Here is a 20,992-nt window from a genome sequence, read left to right on the forward strand (position 1 = left end):
GTGTGGTTGCCTCTCGTATGCCCCTCACCAGGCACCTGGCCTGCAACCCAAGCGTATGCCCTGACTAGGAATCGAACCAGGGACCCTTGGGTTCACAGGCCGGTGCTCAAGCCTCTGAACCACATTAGCCGGGGATGCAGTACAAATTCCTAGAAGGGGAAACGCTCCTCACATGCTTTAAAAAGTCTCATTTGCAGTTGTTATAGGTTCCTCCTGAGACATCACAGGTGCAGAATCTCTGAAGCTATTTATGAGCTTTTCAGTGGGATGGGAACAGTTTTGGCTGTCCAGGCACAGGCCACCAGGTCAGGAGAGGAAATTATAACCCTGGCCGGCCTGCTCAGTTGGTTAGAATGTCATCCTGCTACGCCAAGGTTGAGGGTTCGATCCCCAGTCAGGGCACATACAGGCGTCAACCAATAAATGCATAAGTAAGCAGAAGAATAGATCAATGTTTCTCTCTCTAAAATCAATTTAAAAAAATTTTAAAGTCGTTTTAAAAAGAAGACCCACATGATAACAAAAGCAGGAGCCTCCTTGAGGAGTGTCACCTGGTCTAGTAGCCACCCTGCCTGAAGTCTCATCAGGATTTCCCAGGCCTCCTAGTCCGGCAGAGTCGACGTCCCCGACACCTTCTGCTCTGTCTGGCTCTCTGCGGCCTGGGCAGTACTTTGTGGCTGAGTATTGTGAATATCATCCTAAATCTCTCGGTGTTCCTTAATTTACTCCCCTCTTTTCCAGAAGCTGAGTCTCTGCTGAGCTAAAGGGGTAGAAATTCTGGGTTTATATGTAGATAGAAAGAGGACAGGAGAACAGTGAGTGTCCCTATAGGATGGGGGTCTTCCTGTCTCCCCCCACCCCATCCCATTCTGCAGGCCCTCAGCACTCAGAGCACAAAGGCTCAAAAGTAAGTCAGAATGTGACAATGATGAAATACCTGGAATTTTTAAAAACCAACCAGCCGAACAAAAAAATCCCTAATGGTGGAAATGCTGTCTGCTTCTTTCTCAATTGGCAGCAATGCTTGTTACTATGATCGTCTACTGTCTTGTCAAAGATTCAGCCCACAGCGTTACAACTTGGCAACATCCATGTGCTCATCCCTGGCCAGGGCTGAGGTCTGCTGCCGGGGAACTCCAGAGTGAGGTAGCCCAGCCTCCGTGTGGACAGGCACCTTTCTTTGTTGAGCTCCAGACTTTTCTGTTGGATGCGGATTCTGATTTGTCACCTCCTCCCCCAATGATTGTTCCTAAAATACCAGAAACCACAAAATGCCTCTTGTCAGAGGTAGATCCAGGTTTTGTGGGCCCTAAACACACAAATATGTCAATGCTGCAAATTTGACGTGAACAGCGACCAGGGGAACCTATCTCCTGAGCCCCCCGTTGCTACTGGTGATGAGAAATCCAGGAATTTAAGGACAGTTCACAGACCAACATGGGCTACTGACATAAATTAACATGTGTGTGTCTCTCTGTGTGTGTATTTGGGACACTCCCTTTTCTTGCAAATTGTGCTTTTAAGAAACATCTTGTAAAATATAAGGAAGGAGACCAGGGATGTGGAGAAATAAACTAGGACTATGTCAACACACCCTTAAGCCCTGTTATTAAGGAAATATTGAAGTGACTCTTGTGTTATTTCTACAATGGAATTTAAACGTCCTCCTAATGGCACCACTTCCAGAGGAGCTTTTAACTGTTTTTCAGAACCTTTAAACTGTCACTGTACTGGTTTTCTGCATTTTTTTTTTACCAAAAGACTTGCCTCTGTAATTTGCAGAATGCTTGCACAATTCTGTCGCATCAATTCAATGGACGTGTGTTGGGGGGCTTATTGGGGTGGGGCTCGTCCCTACATTTTCTCACAAATTACACTGTTGGGGCTTTATGACCCTCACGACGCTCGCAGGTTGAGCCAGGTTGAGCCACAGTCAGGGCACATGTAGGGCCGCGCATCCACTGAAGGCCGCCAGAGGGCGCGCGAGACCGAGACCAGGGCCACTACCTGCTGTGAAGCACGGGGCGCGTAGCGGGAGGGGCGGGGCCTCGGAGGGGTCACCTTGCACAGCGCACAGGGTCCTCCTTTCCCAGTTACCAGCCAGGTTGTTCCCCTTAGACGTAGGCGCTCCTCCGTGTCCGTACAGTAGATCACACCATCCTCCGTCTCCCACCCTCCCAGCCCTTATCCACCCCTCATTCTTCCGCCCTCTGTTGTGTCGCTACTTCCATCCCCAACCCTCCTTTGCGTCCCCCTTTTCTCCACCCTCCTTTGCACCTTGCATTTTCCCATGCTCCCTTTCACTCCCATTTCTTGTCCTCCTCTGTGTCTCCATTTCCCTGACTCTGAGGCTCCTTATTTTATTTTTTTTTAGATTTCATTTTTTTATTCACCTTTAGAGAGAGGAGAGAAACATCAATGTGCAAGACATCAATCAGTTGCTTCTCACAAGCCAGTCATGTGCCCTAACTGGGAATTGAACCAGCGACCTTTTAGTTTGTAGGCAAGTGCTCAATCCACAGAGCCACACCAGTCAGGGTTGACTCTCCTTATTTTAAAAGACCATTTAGAGAAAGATGTGGAAGGACATATTCCTAGCTATGAACATGGCCCATGGGCCTGAGAGGAGCCAGTTCTTCCATGAATATCTTGCTTAGTTCTACCTGTTCCAAGACACAGAAGATTTGAAATTCATTAGATTAATTCAAGTGTAAAGTATTTTCTTCTTTTGAGTTGGGCCCCGGGGGGTCACAGAAGATTCTGAAAGCCCTGAGCCTTCCAGGACCTGCACACAGACACACTCCAGCCCAGGGCCAGACAGAGGGGGCACAGGGCTGGCATAGCGTGAACTCGGATGGTGTGGGGGGCAGGGAGACCATGTGGGTTAGGGGCTGCAGGAGCTGAGCCTGTGGGATTTCTGCCCACACGCACAATTTCTGCCCTGAAATGCTCTCTATGTCTCTGTTATCATAAAGTCCCAGTGATCAACGACACATGAGCTCAAGGACAATCACCTCACCAGCTTTGGCTGAATGAGCCTCAGATGGAAAAGGATGGGTTCTTGGGCAGGAGTCACACATTCCCAACTTCATGACACTGTCTCAGCTTCAATGACCCTGCTTCCTATGTGACCTCAAGCAGTTAGTTCAGCCTCTCTGGGCCCTGTGAGAAGGATGAGCCAAATGAGCTAATGTGTGGGAAGGAGTTTTGGGGACCTGGTGGCTTGTAGATAGATTCCTATGTCATGGTGCCTCTTGATTCATTTGTCCCACACTGGTTTCTTGAGCACCTACTATGGATCAGGCTTTGGGAATACAGCTGTGAACAGGAGAACCAAGTCCCCTTCCCCTTGGACCCCCAAGTCTAGCAGGAAGCATCAACCACATAAGTGGTCAACACTGGGCACTTGACCCACAGGACCCCGGTAGCATCTGGGGGTACCAGGGAGGCAGACCATGTCTTTTTCCACCCCTCGTGCATCCTATTTGGAGGGGCATGCAGGGACACAGTTTGGGGCACCTGGTTCCTTGGCAACGGGAGCCTTGCTCTGGCATCTAATTGTGATGTGATAAAGGCTTATGACTGAAGAGGGGTAGCAGTTGAACCCCTCCCCTGCAGATGGTCAGGCAGCCAGGGCAAAGAAGGGCAGAGAGAGTCAGCTGTGCTGCCCCTCACCCCAGACCTCTGCCATCAAAGGAACCAAGTAGCCCAGAGGGTTAGGAAGATGCTAACTTAAATGTCCGGGGCACCCCAATCTGTTTGAAATGGCTGAAAACCACACTTTCTGTTCTTCCTTGAAGAGACTGTCAGTTTTCCTGAATGGCTTCATAGCTGTAAGTATGTCACAACCCAGGCCCCCAGGCTTTGCAGCCCTTCCTCCATGGCTAACTCCCTCGAAGACAGAAATAAGTTGATCCAAATTCATTGGCATCCAGATCTGTGGTCCCCAGGGAAGCAGCAGGGATGTAGGGCAAACTGACGCGGAGCAGGGCATGCTGGAACAGGCGTAGCCTCTGCTGACCCAGAGCTGGTGGAAATCACAGAGGAGTGTGAGCTGGGAGCTCAGAGGCAGTGGAGGTAGAGCTTGGCTCTAAGTCAAATCTTGCAGAAAACTAAATTGTTTTGGAAGGGTAGGAGGGAGTGGTTGTTTTTGGTCCTTTAAATTTTTCAAAACATTTTTAAAAAAAGACTTGATTTATTTATTTTTATAGAGAGGAGAAAGCGGGGAGAAAGAGAGGGAGAGAAACATCGATGTGAGAAACATCAATTGGTTGCCTCTAGCACTTCTGCAGCTGGGGACCTAGCCTACAACCCAGGCATGTGCCCTGACGGGGAATCCAACTGGGTGACCTTTCAGTTTGCAGGCCGGTGCTCAGTCTGCTGAGCCACATCTGTGAGGTCAACATTTTTTTCTTTCTATAAAAGTAACTTGAAATGTGCACTGTTCAAGAAGTAATTGTTTTTCATAGTAGAACAGTTATAAGGACAGGCTACCAGGAGAGAGAAGAATATTAAGTAACTTACAAGAATCAACCAATGAGTGCTTAAATAAGTGGAGCAACAAAATGATGTTTCTCTCTCTCTAAAATCAATCTAAAAAAATGAACTGTACACCCTTTTGAGTAGACTTTATTTTTTAGAGCAGTTATAGGTTCCCAGCAAACCTGCACAAAAGATAAACAGATCTCCTGTACACCTCCCGGCCCTCTGTGCTCTCACCCCAGCAGAGTGTGTGTGTGGCGACTGACCCGCCTGCACTGACACGTCATTGCCCCGGACGCCCACAGTTCACATGCTGGGTTTGTGCGTTCTACAGCTTTGACGACGTAGCCACCATTTTAGCGCCACGTGCAGCGATGTCCCACCTTTTTCCTCTCACGGCACACGTAAACTAATTACTAAGATTCTGCAACACACCAAAAGATGTGTTCTACATTTTGCCAATCTGACAAAAAATAGGTATAATTTTGTTTCAGTCATACCAGACGGCTATTGTCGTGTTGGCTGTTGTCTTTTTTGTTTGTTTGTTTGACAATCTAAGGGAAAAGAGTCAGTGCCCCTGACCAAACAGTCAGGTATTGCGTGTTTTACAAATTCTTTTGGCACACGGGTTGAAATTGTTGCCCGATAGTTTCCCTGCCCTAAAAAATCCTCTGTGCTCTGCCTGTTCATCCCTCCCTCCCCTCTAACCCCGGCAGCCACTGACCCTTATATTGTCTCCCTAGTTTTGACTTTTCCAGAATTTCGTGCACATAGAACCATGTACCACCTGGCCTTTCCAGATCGGCCTCTTTCACTCAATGACATGCCTGCAAAGCTCCTCCATGCCTTTCCATGGCTTGAAAACTCGTTTTTATTTCCCGCTAATATTCTACCATCTGGACGTACCACAGTTTATTTGCCCGTTCACCTGCTGGAGGGCATCATGGTTGCTTCCAATTTTGGGCAATTATGAATAAAGCTGTTAGAAATATTTTAGTGTTTAAAAGTATTTAGTCACAACATTGCATTAATTGCACTCTCTTAGAAAAACAGGGAACTGTTTATATACCCAATTTGCACATGTAAACCTTTATGCAAATTACGTGCAGCACGTAAAGCCTCTGGTAGGGCGACAATCCTCACGCAGCCATTTGGGAAATCCTGCTGCAGGGCCTCCGGGTTCGTCAAGTCCATGTGTGGGCGTAAGTTTTCAGCTCCGTTGTACCAAAGGGCCTGACCGCTGACAATCCACTTTTTAAAATAAGATTTTATTTATTCACTTTTATTGAGACGGGAAGGAAGGGGGAAAGAGAGGGAGGAGGGAAACACCAAAGTCAGCACTCAGTCCATTGAGCCACACCAACCAGGGTGACAATCCATTTTTTAAAAAACTTATTAAGGCATTTAAAACATATTTTTGTATTAATAAAACATTCCGCTACAGTAGAGGTCAGCAAAGTAGCCAGCCAGCCAGACAGACAGACAGATACATAAAATGTATTTGTAAATTTTAAAAATTGTTTACAAATTGAATATGGCTATTTTTGAGCTACATGGGCTCAAAACAGAACGTACAGCTTGCAAAGCTCAGAATATCTGGGGTTTTTCAGGAAAAAATTGCCATCTCCCTGTCCCACAGCGTCATTTAAAGTGACAGTCTCTGGTCTCGTTGCATCCCATGATTCACCAAGCCACTCTGTCTTATTGATTCCTTCAGTAAGTTTTGATGTTTGTCCTTAATGAACTTCCTGGGACTAAGCCAAATGCATGACTGTTTTCCTTAGGCTGAATATCTAGAAATAGAATTTCTAGGTAAAGATTTTTACCAAAGAACATTTAAGGTTTAAATATAAATTGCAAGTGTCCTCCTCCTCCCTGCCCCCCACACAAAAGTTTGTTGCCTGGCAGCAACGTATCAGAATGTTTTTCTACAGCCTCACTACCACAGGATATTATCATTTTAAAAATGTTTTTGCTAATTTTATTGGCCTTCACTCTCCTCCCCCTTCCCCCCAGACAGTTCTATTTGTGTACAACTAACAAACTGGCTTTCCCTTTCTCATTTCTGTTCTAAAGATGTCTGGCGTGATCCTCATTGGCCTGGGCATCTACGTCAAGTTCAAAGGGGCTGTCCTCACAGAAGTCCTAGGGTTGTCCCCTAGAAACCTGCTCCACGTTGCCCACCTGTGTCTGGTGATGGGCTGCAGTACGGTGTTGCTTGGCCTCGCTGGGTGGTACGGAACAATCAAGGAAAGTAGATGCATTCTCTTGCTTGTAAGTTGGGTTTGTATGCAGACCCCAAAACTCCCCCCTCACATAAAAATCCCTCACTGCTCACGCTGCAAATCTCTCCCATCCCCTGGCTTACAGAGTTTATGGTGTCCCATTTGATGGCATCAAGACATCCATCTTTTCCTTTGTGCTGTGTCTCACTTAGAACTCCTTCCCTGCCCAAGGTCATACATTATACTCTCCTAGGCTTTCTTCCCATAATTTTAAATGTGTTTTCTCACCTTTAGCTCTGTAGCCTTTGGGAGTTTAACCATGTGTGCGGTGTGAGGTAGGGATCTGATTTCATTTTTTCCTAGTTAGTGATATACTTTCCCCCTTACCGAGCGGCCCTTCTGGGGTCCTTCTCCTGTCTGCACGAGTTTCCACTGTGTTTGGGTCTGCTCTGAGCGGGCTGCTCTTTCCACCCCAATAACACAACACTGTTGTAATCATCATACACGCACAAGTACATGTTCAAGTACACAGGGTATAAAAGTTCCATGCGTGATCATGCAGATGGCATGTCTCAGGTTTTTACATGTCTTATTCTCACACACAGCCTTGGCTAAACGGTTCCCCAAATCCAGCTCCCAGCTTCCCCGTTCCCTTGTCCCTTAAAATCTTGTCTGAGCAGATTATCCCACTTTACGTTAAATCTGTCTCCAGTGTGTTTGTTTTCCTCCCTCCACTGCGCAGCTACGAATCTCCAGTTACTTCAGTTTGGGGGGCTCAGGGGGAGTCTTATTCTAGTCATCTCCTAGAGTACCCTGTCCCCACCCTCCTCCTCCCTGAAGCTCCATCATCTCTCATTTCTTTCTTATGTTCAGCAAATATTTATGAGCATTCCCTGTGCCTGCAATATTTTGTTTTATCTTTAATATGACATAGACACTATTTTATCCGTAGTTTAACTTGGAGGAATCCGAGTCCTCTCTCTCACACCCCACATCCAACCCATCTGCAAATCCATCTGTCCCTCCAAAGCCTCTGAGACCTCACTCCGGAAAGCAGTCGTTTTGATGGTGTTGGGACCTACAGAAGGTTCTGAGCAGAGGAGAACGTGCCAGACTTAGATGCTCATGGGCGCCCTCTGCTGTCTGAGGGGGGAACAGTGCAGAGACTCTGTGCTAGTCCAGGCAGCATATGGTGGACCACCCCCTGTGAGCTGTGGGGGACCCCCAGGGTGTATCCACTGCACTTTCCTGCCTCTCTGTGTCAAGGTCAGACAAGCCCTGACATTGGCCAGCCTGGTGACTCAAAACCTAAATTATCAAAAAGGTCTTAATAATCATAATCATAATCATAAATGGAAATAGATAAAACGGAAGCCAGGAGCTGACCTTGCTTTGTCTCCATCTGGCCTCAAGAAGCTCCACAGACTCCGCCATGGCCCCTGGAGCTGTCCCTCCAAATATACAGTCCCCTGGGTCTGTATATTGCACAGATGGGGACACTGAGGTGCAGGGAGGGAGGCAGTTCCTCCTGAGTGGGTAACTTGAAGACCTCCCCTCTGCTTGCCAAATTTCCCATTGTTTTCCACTGCACAAGTGAATTTATTGGAAGTACTAGTCAGCAAATGTCGATATTTTCTCTGGGCATCCCCTGCCCCTCCCCTTCAGTTGTCACCACTGCTCCCACATAGGCGAGTTGCAGGCTCTTCCCTAGTCCCGCCTCTGTTCTGTCCTCCTCACCCTGCCCCGCTCCGATATCTGCAGTGTACAGCCTTTACTTCACCCAGAGGCCCCCACTTAAGCCTCCATGACACCCACAAAGTGTTGGGCATGACATGGAGGTCCAGCCAGCTGGCTCCTAAGAATACGGGATGGCATCCTGGACAACATGTAGGCAAGTGACACATGAAGGAAATAACACCCCCTTACCCCAGTGGATGTGAGGTCTTTCGAACCTGGAGGTCACGTGGCCTGTGGTGGCCAGGTCCACCCAGCAGGCTCCCAGCCTCCATCCACCCCACTCTGTGTCTTCCAGTACTTCTTGTTCATGGTTGTCATCCTCACTGTGGAAATCGTTGTCGGGACAGTGGTCCTCGCCTTCCTCCCAACGGTGAGTCCAGTGCTGCTTCTCCCTCTTCCACATTAGAAAAAAACAGGATCAACAGAAGTCCCCACACCCACACCCCAGGCCAGGAGGCGCTCAGGCTCTGCAGATCCTGTGACAGCGGTTCCCGGGAAGGGAGATTGGGCCTTCAGAAATGAGTGCCTCCCGCTGGGGTGGGGTGGAGGGCTGGGGAGAAAAGGCACACAACTGTAATTGAATAACAATACAAAATTAAAAAAAAGAAAGAAATACAGTACCCAAGACTGGCCTTCCAGGGCAAAGGGGGAAGGAAGGACTGTGTGTGTTTGAAAAAAAAAAAAAGAAATGAGTGCCTCCCAAAACCTCAGCCCTCCCCTTGAAGGCCTCAAGAAACTGGCCAAGTTACTTTGACCATCTCTCCTGCTTTTGGTGGTGGGGTGGTAAGAAGTAGTGGGAACAGCTGTAAAAGTCGTTGGGGCTTTTGAAATGCGCTGAAAACAGAAGGAGCTTTAGCAAAATCCATCCAAATCACAAAGAGATGTTTTGACCCAACCATCCCATTTTTAGGAATTATCCAAAGATGTGCTTGTTCGTGGGCAGAATGGCACACATACTGGCGTGTGCGGATTGCCCCCAGCCTAGTGAACGTTATTGGGGGGTAATTTATAACAACCATCACAAGAGAGCCTGACGCGGGCTGAGGAAGGAAGGAGAAGGCCCTCTGTGAACAAGCTGGTGTGTTCTTCAGGCCCTAGTGATGTCCTCATTTGAGTCCCCCCAGAGGCCAGCTCAGTTGGGAATTTGAAGGCTCCTGTTTTATCTGAGACCTGATCCCAAGAAGCACTTGTAGGGGACAGGGAAGTAAGGCAGGGAGGGGGACACGATCCATAAAAGGTGACATTGTGGGCTTGTGGCTCAGTTCGGCCGGGGGGTGTTGGGGATGCAATGTAGAACACACGCCTGTTTTTCCACTCAAGGGGTCAGGGAGCTGCGGTATTGACCCGCCACCTCCCATCAGCCATTGCTTGAGTGCTGCTCCCAGGACGCATGAGGCTGAAAGGCCACAGAAGGCCCTGGTTGCCGGCAGTGGGAAGCCAGGCACAGCGTGCACAGAAATGACAAAGGCCACTGGGACACGAGCAGGGAACCAAGAGCCGTTGCTACGCTTGTTAGAGAACAGCCAGGTGTAGAACAAGAGTGATGTACAGCAAGGAGAAAAATGACAGAATATACTTGCTTTGACACACATAGAATGTCTCTTTGGGGACACAGGAAACAGTGACAGTTGTCTTTGTGGGGTGGGAGGAACTTGGCTGGGAGGCAAAGGTGGGAGGGAGAGTTTTCATGGTCTGTCCTGCTGTGCTTTGTGAATTTTGAACCATGCGACTGTATCACCTCTTTAGGGGAAATTTTTAAAATTTAGACCTTTACTTAAAAAATAGAAAGTTAAATTTGTTCCTTTTTTGTGTGTGTGCAGAGAGCGAGAGAGGTTCAGTTGCTGACGAGGCTATTCTCGTCTTTAATCGAGTTACGACCGAGTGAGGAGGGTAGTGGGTGTGTGGGCGATAGAAAGGGCAGATGATTCAAACCGGTTTGTGGTGGATGTGACCAGATTCGCTCGACTCCGAGACCCTCCACATGTCCCCCTCAGGGCTGACGGTAGCCTGATTTGTCATCCTCCAGCGCAGACCTACAGCCCAGGGGAGGGATCATGAAGAAGGCAGAAGGGAAGCCCCCACCTCCTCACTCTGTCCTCAAGAAGCCTTACCAAATGGGGCACCTTGCTATTTTTAAAAAAGGTTTTATTCATTTATTTATTTTTAGAGCGAGGGGAAGGGAGGGAGGAAGAGAGGGAGAGAAACATCATGTGTGAGAGTGACATCGATCAGTTGCCTGTTATAAATGCCCTGTCCAGGGACTAAGCCTGCAACCCTAGCATGTGCCCTGATGGGGAATCGAACCAACAACGCTTTGCTTTGTGGGACAATGCCCAGCCAACTGAGCCACGCCAGCCAGGGTGGCACCTTGCTATTTTGTGTGTTCATGGCTTCCTGTTTCATCTTTGAGGCTGAAGAAGAGACCCTGGAACACAACTCTGTGACCTTGAAGAAGAATTACAGAGGTTACAATGAGCCAGATAACTATTCCACGGACTGGAACTTGATCATGGAAAAGGTGAGATTCATATTTTTTTTTTCTTTAAAGCTTTTATATTTTTATTTTCAGAGAGAAGGGAAGGGAGGGAAAAAGAGAGGGAGAGAAACATCAGTGTGTGGTTGCCTCTCATGCACCCCCTCACTGGGCATCTGGCCTGCAACCCAGGCATGTGTCCTGACTGGGAATTGAACCGGCGACCCTTTGGTTCACTGGCTAGCACTCAATCCACTGAGCCACACTAGCCAAGGTTCCCATCTTTTTTTAATGTGGTAAAATGCACATAACATAAAGTTTACCATCTTGACCATTTTTAAGTGGCATTAAGTACGTTCACACCCTTGCGCAGCCACCCCCATCACCCATCTCCAGAACTTTCTCACCTTCCCAAACTGACACTCTGCCCCCATTACACACCAACCCCCACCTCCCCCCGCCCAGTCCCAGCTCCCACCATCTCCTTCCCGTGTCTGTGGATCTGAGTCCTCTGGGGACCTCCCGTGAGTGGGGTCTTACAGTGTCTGTCGCCTTGGGACTGGCGTATTCACTCAGCAAAATGTCCTCAGGGTTCACTCATGGTGCAGCGTGTGTCAGGATTTCCTTCCTTTTTAAGGCTGAAAACTGTTCCATTGTCTGGATACAGCACAGTGTGTTTAACCATTCGTCCATCACAGGACACTTGAGTTGTCCCCGCCTTTTGGCCACTGTGAACAAGGCTGCTGGGAGCGTGGGTGTGCAAGTCCTGCTTGGCTGTCCGAGATCCTGCTTTGAATTCTTTTAGGCGAGTGATTTTCAACCTTTTTCATCTCGTGGCACACATAATTACTAAGACTCTGTAGCGCACCAAAAATAGATATTTTTTGCTGACCTGACAAAAAACTAAGTATAATTTGATGTGTTCACACCAGGCGACTGCGGTCGTGTTGGCTGTTGTCATTCTCTATTTGATGATCTACGGGGAAAGAGATCAGTGCCCCTGACTAAATAGTCAGGCATCGCATGTTGGCATGTTTTAAAAACTCACGCAGCACACCAGCATGCCTGCCATGGCACACTGGCTGAAAAATCGCTGTTTTAGGTATACACCCAAAAGTGGAATTGCTGGATCATATGGCAGTTCTATGCTTAACTTTTTTGAGGAATTTCCACACTGTTTTCCACAGCGGCCGCACCATTTTGCATTCCCATCAACAAAGCACAAGGGTTCCATTTTCTCCACATTCTTGCCAACACCCCCCCCCCTTTTTTTTTATATAGTAGTTGTCTGCCTGGGTGTGAGCTAATGAGACTGACAGTTTGAATCTTGGTTACTTAAGGAGCAGGGCTGGCCTCCTTGTGTCATCTAAGCTCCTCTGAGGTCAAGGGCAGGGAGGGTTTGGAAGGGGAAGCCCTTGCCTGTTCTCAGGGATGCTTCACATCTTTTTTGCATCTTAGTTTTGGGCCCAGGAACTGCTCTGGGGCTTGGGAGCTTGCCTGCATCCCAGTTTTGGCTTCTTAAGCTTGAGACAGTAGAGAACATCTCTCATGCATTCATACAGCCCTTAGACTAATCTTTATTGAGCACTTACTATGTGCTAGGCACTCTTCAGAGTTCTGGTGACACACCTGGGCACAAAAGCAAAATCCTTGCCATTCCTTTGCTGATACTTGAGAGGGGAGACGTTTACCAAGTAAACATTGGCAAAGGGGTGATAAGTGCTATGAGGAAGCCAGGGGAAGGGTGTCGGGAGCAAGGGGCTTTCTGACTTGTAAGTGCTATCTGGCACCTATTTTCAGTGCACAGTAGAATGGCCTGTCCTGGCCTCTTGGAAGTTAGCTGAAGGTCATGTGGTGAGTTCTGGCCAGTAAGCTGTAAGCAGAAGTGATGTGTGTCATTTCCAGGCCAAATCAGTTAACTGTCAGTGCCAGGGTCTTTGAAGCTCTCTTTTATTTTGCCACAATAGTGGAACAATAACTCCACTGTTCCATCCACTTGAGTCCTCGAGTGAAGTTTGATAGAGTTCCCCTGCCAAGTACTAATGGGCATGTGGTATGAAGAGAAACAAACGGTGGAGAGGAGGAACTGTTTGTTATGCAGCATCACTTAGCTCAGCCTGACTGATACAGTGGCTGTGACTAACTTGTTAGGAAGGGTCAGAGCTGATCTTTCTGAGGAGGGACATTTGAACAGAGATCTGAATGAAGTGAAGGAGAGAGTCATGCAGATATTCGAGAAAAGAGCATTCCAAAAAGAGAGAACAGCCCGTTTAAAGGCCTTGAGGCTGGCACTTGCTAACTGTGTTTGAGAAACATCAAGGAGACCAGTGGTGCTAAAGCTGAGTGAGTAAAAGGGAGAGTTGGCAGAGATGGGGGTCCGAGGTGGCAGGGAAGGTCATGTAGGGCCATGTGCACTATGGTGAGAAGTTCGGCTTCGACCCCAAGTAAAACGAGAACCATGAGGGTTTCTGAGCCATGAGGGTGGGGGTGAGGGACGCATTTAGCCCAGGCCCTGGAATATTGTGACTGCTCTAGATAGTAGCCACGGTGACTGTGATTTCTATTGTTTTTTGTTATTTTAATATTTGAAAGGAAGTCTTCAGGTGTTCATTTTCCTCTTTGCAGCTGAAGTGCTGTGGGGTGAAGAACTACACAGATTTTTCTGGCTCCTCCTTTGAAATGAGGACCGGCTACACCTACCCCAGGAGCTGCTGTAAATCCATCAGGGCCGCGGCCTGCAACGGGCACGATGTGTCCACAGACGTCATCTACCAGGAGGTGTGTCAAGGTTTTGTTGGCCGATCCCATGGTAGACCCTGAGGACTGGTGGCTTTGATAAAAATTGCATATTTGTGGGGACTCCAGTCAAAAAGGGCTGGGGGAGAGAAATGCATTCTCATTGGGTGCTCATCTCACTTCGTCCACACAGCCGTGGGACATTGGGTTTCCATCTTTGTGTCACAGATGGGGAGAGTGAAGGTCAAGGAGGGGACGTGAACAGCCCAAGGTCATGTGGCTTTGGGATTTGGGATTTGCTCCTTACATTGGCCTGAGTGCATTGCTTGGGCCACACTGCCTTCAGTACAAAGAATTCAAACTGCAACAGCAATGAGAAGTAATCATCTTAATAATAAGGAAGGCCACATGATTGGGCATTCGCTTTTTGAATTCAATCCCCATCACGTCGTTCCAAGCTCTTCTCCCATTTTACAGATGAGGAAACTGAGGCACAGAGAGCTTCCCACAGTGAGGGAGTGGTAGAGCTGGGCTTTAAACCCCACCCCAGCTTCCTCTTGCCTTATGTCATGGGTCAATGAACACAATGATCTTCTCCGAGGGAAGAAGTAGGAATCATTCATTAATTCCTATTAATGAATGCTGGGAGCCAGATCCCGTGGAATTGGCTGGGTTGAGGCCCAGGCTGGGGCCTCAGAGACAAACATGGGCCACAGGCTGGCCCAGTGGGCCCTGCACAACCTCCTCTCCTCCCACTCACCCCCTCACTCATTCCGATGTAGCCACACCAGCCTCCGCACTGCAGCACACACACCCCAGGCACGTGCCAGCCTCACAGCCTTTGCAAAGGCTGTTCCTTCTGCCTAGAACTCTGTTCCTCTAAATCACTTCCTACCTCACTTCTTTCTAGTCTGCCTCCATTGTCCCTTCCTTGGTGACACTGTTGAGACCCCCTCTCTCTGAAAGGATCTCTCCCCAAATCACCATCCCCTCCAGCTCCTTACCCTGTTTCAGTGTCTGTCCAGCACTTAATCAGCACCTCTTACCTGTCTGCCCCGCTCCAATGCCAGCCCCACCAAGGCAAGAATTTTGTCTGTTTTATACATTGCTGGGTACCCAGCACCCAGTGCCTAGCATTCAGTAGGCACTTAATGTTTATTAAGTGAAGGGTGGGGCACTGAACTGCCACAAGTGAGTTCAAGGTAGCCCAAGCTTCCAGAAACAAGAAGTACCAGGGGCCTAGAAGGTGGGGGCATCTGAGAGGCCACAGGAAGGGAAGTGGAGGCCCCATCACCAGCAGGAGGCTGCTTTGCTCACCCACTGTGTCCAGTCTCTTCATCTGTGTGGGCCTCAGTTTCTTCACTTATGAAATGGAGAAAAAGAGTACCTACCTCATGGGGTAGTTGTGAGACATGAGTGAGAAGGTGCTGGATACATGTTAGCCCTACTGTTCATATATAAAGAACACTCAGAAATAACTAATAGTTCCTGAAGGCTGGCCTTGTGTCAGGCCCCTACTATGTATTTTGTGTAGATTCTTTCTTTCTTTCTTTTTTTTTTTTAAGATTTTATGTATTTATTTTTTGAGAGAGGGGAAGGAAAAGAGAAAGAGAAGGAAACATCGATGTGTGGCTGCCTCTCACATGCCCCCCACTGGGGACTTGGTCCGTAACCCAGGCATGTGCCCTGACTGGGAATCGAACCAGCGACCCTTGGGTTTGTAGGCCAGCACTCAATCCACTTAGCCACACCAGTGAGGACTAGATTCTTTCTTTTAATCCACATTTATAGTTGGGAAACTGAGGCATAGAAGGGATTAGTGACCTCTCCAAAGTCACACAGCTAGTAATACCTCGGGACATGGGGCCATAGTCTTTCTCGCCACCGTTGGATGCCAGCACCAATGGATAGAGGGGAGTGTTCTGGAGGGGGGCGGTGTGGGAAGAATGAGGAGGCTGGGAAGATGCTGGAGTGTAGGGGGGCAGTCAAACGAGGAGCCAAGGTCCTTGTGGCTTGGTCCCTTTATGCTCCCTGAATCTGAGAGCAGTTTGCATGGCCTGAAAAGGGTGGGTAGTGACGGGGCCTGGGAGCCTGTGAACCCCTAACCAGGACCTGCCTGCTATGACATTCATATCCACAGGGCTGTTTTCCCACGCTCCTGAAAATAACCAAGACTCAGAGCTTCAGCCTGAGTTGGGGCTCGCTGGGGGCAGCAGTGGTACAGGTAAGGCCCAGCTTCCCGGGCCACACGGAACTCTTTTCCTGAGTACCTGCTGTGTGCCAAGCACTGTTCTGAGCCCTGGGGACACAGTAGCGACAAAAAGACAAAAATCCCTGCAATGTGGCACTGCTGTTCCAGTGGGGAGGCAGCAAAACATGGTCATAGAGTAGGGAAGATTAGTGAGGGGCTGTCTGAGGAGGTGAGGAAAAGCCATGTGTGTATGGGGGGAAGGCAGAGGGAACAGGTGGTGCAAAGGCCCTGAGGCTGGGATAAGCTTGGCTTATTTGAGGATCAGCAGGGAGGCCCCTGTGGCTGCAGCAGGATGAATGAGAAGGGTAGTAGGGGGAGATGAGGGGATGAGATCATATAAGGCCTTGGGGGTTGCAGGGAGGGGCTTGGCTTGATTCTGAGTATGACAGGAAACCAGCCAGAGGTTTTACCTTCCTTTCTCTTTTCTTTTTTCTTTTTAAATATTTTATTTATTTATTTTTAGACAGAGGGGAAGGGTTGGAAAAAGAGAAGGAGGGAAACATCAATGTGTGATTGCTTCTCATGCACCCCCACTGGGGACCTGGCCCGCAACCCAGGCATATGCCCTGACTGGGAATAGAACCAGCAACCCTTTGGTTCGCAGGCCAGCACTCAGTCCACTGAGCCACACCAGCCAGGTCTAACACTCCTTTTCCTTACTCCCCAAACTTTACTGAGCACTTATTATATTTTGCCATGTATAATGCACACTTTTTGCCCAAATTTTTGAGGGAAAAATAAGGATGTGTTATACATCGATAGTACTAATTTGATATCTATAAAAATGTTTTTAGTTCTTTTACTTATGCTTATGCATTAAAAGTGTAACTCCAGGAAGCAATAATGATATCCACATGCAAAATAATACCCTGGAATACAGTAATTGGTTTTGTTTCTAAATATAAATGAATAATTGAATTTAAAAGTTAAAATGAAAGGGTTTTCTTGAAAGTCTGGGCCAAAGTTGTGTGGGCCGGCGTTATACAGGGGAGTGCGTCATCCGCGGCAAAGCCCGGTACTGTGTCCCGGCCCCGTGGTAGGCTCTCAGGATAGAACTTTGCATTAAAGGAACAAACGTCTCTGCTGTCACGGAGAGAAAAGAAATACGATTTTGAAATTGGAAAATGTATGACAGTGATAAGTGTGCAGGGGAAATACAGAACTGGGGAGGTGATTTGAAGCAGGGTGATCTCATCATTGGTTCACTTAGAAAGCATGGGGAGGGCACATGGGTGCTGGGGCCTTCAGACCAGACTCTGTTGAGAAACAGCTTACCCTGGCGATAAGCCCTCTTCATCCCGCGGATGAGTCTGGCCTACACCTCTCCAGTGCGAGGCCTGGGTGGGCAAGGGCGGGGGCTCCGGACGCTGTCCCAGTCATTCCGCTCACCTGCTGTCTGGCTGTGAGTTGCAACCACAGCCCCCCTCATTTGTGAGATGGGCTGCCCTGTTGTTTGTTGTTAGGCACTCATGTGGTAGAGCGCACCGGGGGCTTTGCACAATGCCCTTTGGTTCTGGGAAGTTACTGCCATCAACTGGAGAGAGAAGTCTTACCCAAGGGACGAGATGAGGAGTTCTTCACGCACCACTACTGACGCTCAGAGGCCACTCACTATGGAAACACGATGCGTGGAGCTATGCTCATCCCTGAGCCTGTCCAGGGAGCAGACCTTTGCTCAGGGCCAAGTTCAGATAAGCCCCAGGGAGAAGAATATATTTTTGTTAAAACTTTTCTTCTCCTATCTCATTTAAAGATAATTGCATAAGGCAATAACTATAAAACTGTGTTGATGACTTATATACAGATGTAATTCACATGAAAATAATAGCACAAAGAAGGTGGAAGTAAACGAACTACATGGGAGCAAAGTTTCTGTAGGCTACTAAAATTAACTTATCTCAATCCAAACCAGACTGTAAAAAGTAAAGATGTTCATTGAAATCCCCAGGGCAACCACTAAGAAAATAACTTTAAAATGTAGTCAGAGAAACAGCACGGGAATGAAAGTGGCGCACTAGGAAATATCTAACGGAAAAGGAGCCATGATGGCCGCATACAGGAAGACGAACAGCAGCAAGAAAGGCAAACAGAAAACGAATAGCAAAATGACAGTTATAAATCCCACCTTCTCAGCAAATACATTTAATGTAAAGGGATTATCCCTGGCTGGTGTGGTTCAGTGGATTGAGCGTGGGCCTTCGAACCAAAGGGTCACCAGTTTGATTCCCAGTCAGGGCACATTCTTGGTTTGCAGGCCAGGTCCTCAGCGTGGGGTGTGCGAGAGGCAACCACACATTGATGTTTCTCTCCCTCTCTTTCTCCTTCCCTTCCCCTCTCTCTAAAAGTAAAATCTTTAAAAAAAAATTTTTTTAAATGAAATAAAAATATTTTTTTAAGTAAAGGGATTAAACCCCTTACCTGTATACTTTAGAAAGGTGAATTGTATGGTATACAAATTACATCTCAATAAACCTGTCATTTAAGAGACGTTCTCCAGCATTTTGAGCCCTTGGGAAGTTTTCCCCGTGCGCTCCCCCCAGGCTGATTTTTCAGGACGCAGCAGGGCTTTTTGGCAGATCACCACCAGCCAAGATATGGATGAGTTTCATCTGTCTGATTTGTAATTTAAAAGTGGGTATTTTTTATTGTACAAATTTATACTAAATATGTGTTTGCAAACTATACCACGGCCTCTTCCACAAGGAGGGAGTAATAGTCAGGGTCCCAGTGGGAATCAGCCCCCACGTGGTCCTTTTATCTCCAACTTGGTCCAAAATTATCTCCAACTTGGCGCTGATGGACTTCGGCCGTCTGTAAAACCCTGCCCCTGACCTTTCTGGAAGGGGGTGCTCTCCATCTCTGTGTAACCAATTTGATTCAGGTTCCAGAAGTCCTTAAAGTCGGTTCAGTGCTTCTTTCTTCTCCATTTCAGCTGCCAGGAATTCTTGCCACCTTGTTGCTGTTTGTCGAGCTGGGGTGACAGGCCTGGGGAGGACGGGATGCCAGGGACCTTGGGGCTGCTGGAGCTGTGGCCTCACTTCTGTTTCTCTGTGTCACTCGCTGCTTTTTGAAGGGAGATTGAGAATACAGATTTGGGAAACGCCCGTCATCCGACTCCTTCCTTCCTCCTTCGCTCCATTTTTCCACACTGGCTGGCAATGATTTTAGTTCTAAGTACCTGAATGAGATGGCATACCTGTCTCCTCGTGCACCAGCACTGTTTTGTAAATTATTATGTGAAAAAAAATTAAAATTTTCACAAAAGGTCACTTGTTCAAAGAAACCCCCATATACGCCTAACTCAGATTCAGCAGTCACCAAGAGTTTGACATTACTTGTTTAATTATCCCATTTTTTACCCTTGATGAATTTAAAACAAATCCCAGACAATGTCATTTTTACCCATTCATACATCAGTACATCTTTCGAAATGTGTATATTTGTGTTCACAACTCTAATGCCGTTACAGTAACAGACTGACTACATGCGTCTCCTCAAAATTCCTATGTTGAGAGCTAATCCCCAAGGTGATGGTGTTAGGAGGTGTGGCTTTGGGAGGTAATTAGTTCGTGAGCGTGGGACCCTCATGAATGGGATTAGTGCCCTTGTAAAAGAGACCCCAGAGAGCTCCCTCACCCCTGCCACCATGTGCGGACATAGTAGGAAAACCATTCACAAACGAACTAAGAAACTGGTCCTCACCAGAATCTGCTGGCGCCTTGATCTTGAACGTCTCAGCCTCTGGATCTGTGAGAAATGAACGCCCGCTGTTTATAAGTGACTCAGTCTGTGGTGCTCTGTGACAGCAGCCCGCATGGACTAAGGCAACAGCTGAGACCCTGAGCAGCCCTTCTTCGGCACCACCGAGCGTGCAGGCCCTCATCAAATGTTCCTGATTAGCTCAAAATGTCTTTTTACATTTGGTTTCTTTGAATTGGGATCCAAATAAGGTCCACACACTATGTTTGTCATGTCTCCTACGTCCCTTGTATTTGAATCCAGTAGTTCTGCAATGGGAGCATGCATTGGAACCCTCTGGATGTTTTGTTAAAGCCCACCTCTCCCCTACCCTCGACCAGGGTTTCTGACTCAGGTGATCTGGAGGGGGCCCAGGGAGCTGCATTCCTTCCAAGTTGCCGGGCAATGCTGCTGGCACAGGGAACACACTTTGAGAAGCACTGGATTCTCCAAATGCTTCGATGCTGCTGTTCTGGATTTCCTCCTCTGCCCCCACCTTCCTTGGATTTGTTGCAGGAAGAGTGTGGAATGCTGGGAATTCCACACCGTCTGGATTTGTGGCTGGTGCTCTATGATGCCTTTACCTAGTTCCTCTCTCCTCCATATTTCCTATAAATCACTTGTTCTCAGCACTGGCTGTCCACTGGAGCTCCCTGGGAGTTTAACAGAATACTCAGGCCTGTACCACATTGTTACCGAGCAAGGCCTAATGGGCATAGAAGCCAATACTATGGCTCGAGCTTTTGAGGAAAGAAAAAAGCTTCTATTGAGAGGTCCACCAACAAAGAGAGAGGAGGCAACGCTCAAATCTGTCTCCTCCATCCAGAGCTTGGAACGAGATTTAAGAGGTTTCAATACTGAATCTTCCTGGACAACAGACCCTTTTCTTCTGAAAGTGTTTCATCGTTCAGGTTCCAATCGTGTCCTGGTCCTTTGTTTCTGTTGTTGGGAGTAGTTAAGAGTTCATCAGTGTTACTTTTGAGTGGTGTTCACAAGTGCTACTTCCAAGTGGTGTATCCAAGGTTTAAACTTCGGTTCTGGGTCTTATATGAAAGCTGGGAAGGAAGACACCTACTAAGAAGGGTTCCTAATGGCTAACTGGACTCAAATTTTTTAAAAGAGCCTAACAGCCACTTCTACACACAAACTGCACTTCGGGGAGAAGCCTGCTCTGTACTACCTGCCTCTGCACTTGACTGCCCGCCTACACTGTGTTCTTGTCAGCCAAGCCAGCCCTTATAAAGGAGTTTCTTGAATACTATTTCAACCAATAACATTGAAGCTTTCCTTGTCTAATTAGAGTTCTGAAGCTCTGACCAATCAGAGCAGCTCTGTTTTGACCGATCAGGA

At 47.8% G+C, this 20,992-nt stretch overlaps 1 protein-coding gene across 2 annotated transcripts; it reads left to right on the forward strand.

Annotated features, from left to right (window-relative positions):
• Positions 1-3,764: 3,764 nt before the first annotated feature.
• TSPAN16 (tetraspanin 16) lies at positions 3,765-19,227 on the forward strand. 2 transcript variants are annotated; one of them, XM_024557046.2, is made up of 7 exons: positions 3,765-3,833; positions 6,559-6,756; positions 8,740-8,814; positions 10,855-10,962; positions 13,543-13,695; positions 15,794-15,877; positions 18,837-19,227. In XM_024557046.2, the coding sequence occupies exons 1-7, from the start codon at positions 3,765-3,767 to the stop codon at positions 18,882-18,884; spliced, it is 735 nt and encodes a 244-aa protein (XP_024412814.1). In that variant the 3' UTR covers positions 18,885-19,227. The 2 variants fall into 2 exon arrangements, with proteins under 2 accessions (XP_024412814.1, XP_024412815.1); XM_024557047.2 differs by lacking the exon at positions 8,740-8,814.
• The last annotated feature ends 1,765 nt before the right edge of the window (positions 19,228-20,992 follow it).

The sequence above is a fragment of the Desmodus rotundus genome, chromosome 9 (genome assembly GCF_022682495.2).
Source record: "Desmodus rotundus isolate HL8 chromosome 9, HLdesRot8A.1, whole genome shotgun sequence".
NCBI classification, from domain to species: Eukaryota; Metazoa; Chordata; class Mammalia; order Chiroptera; family Phyllostomidae; genus Desmodus; species Desmodus rotundus.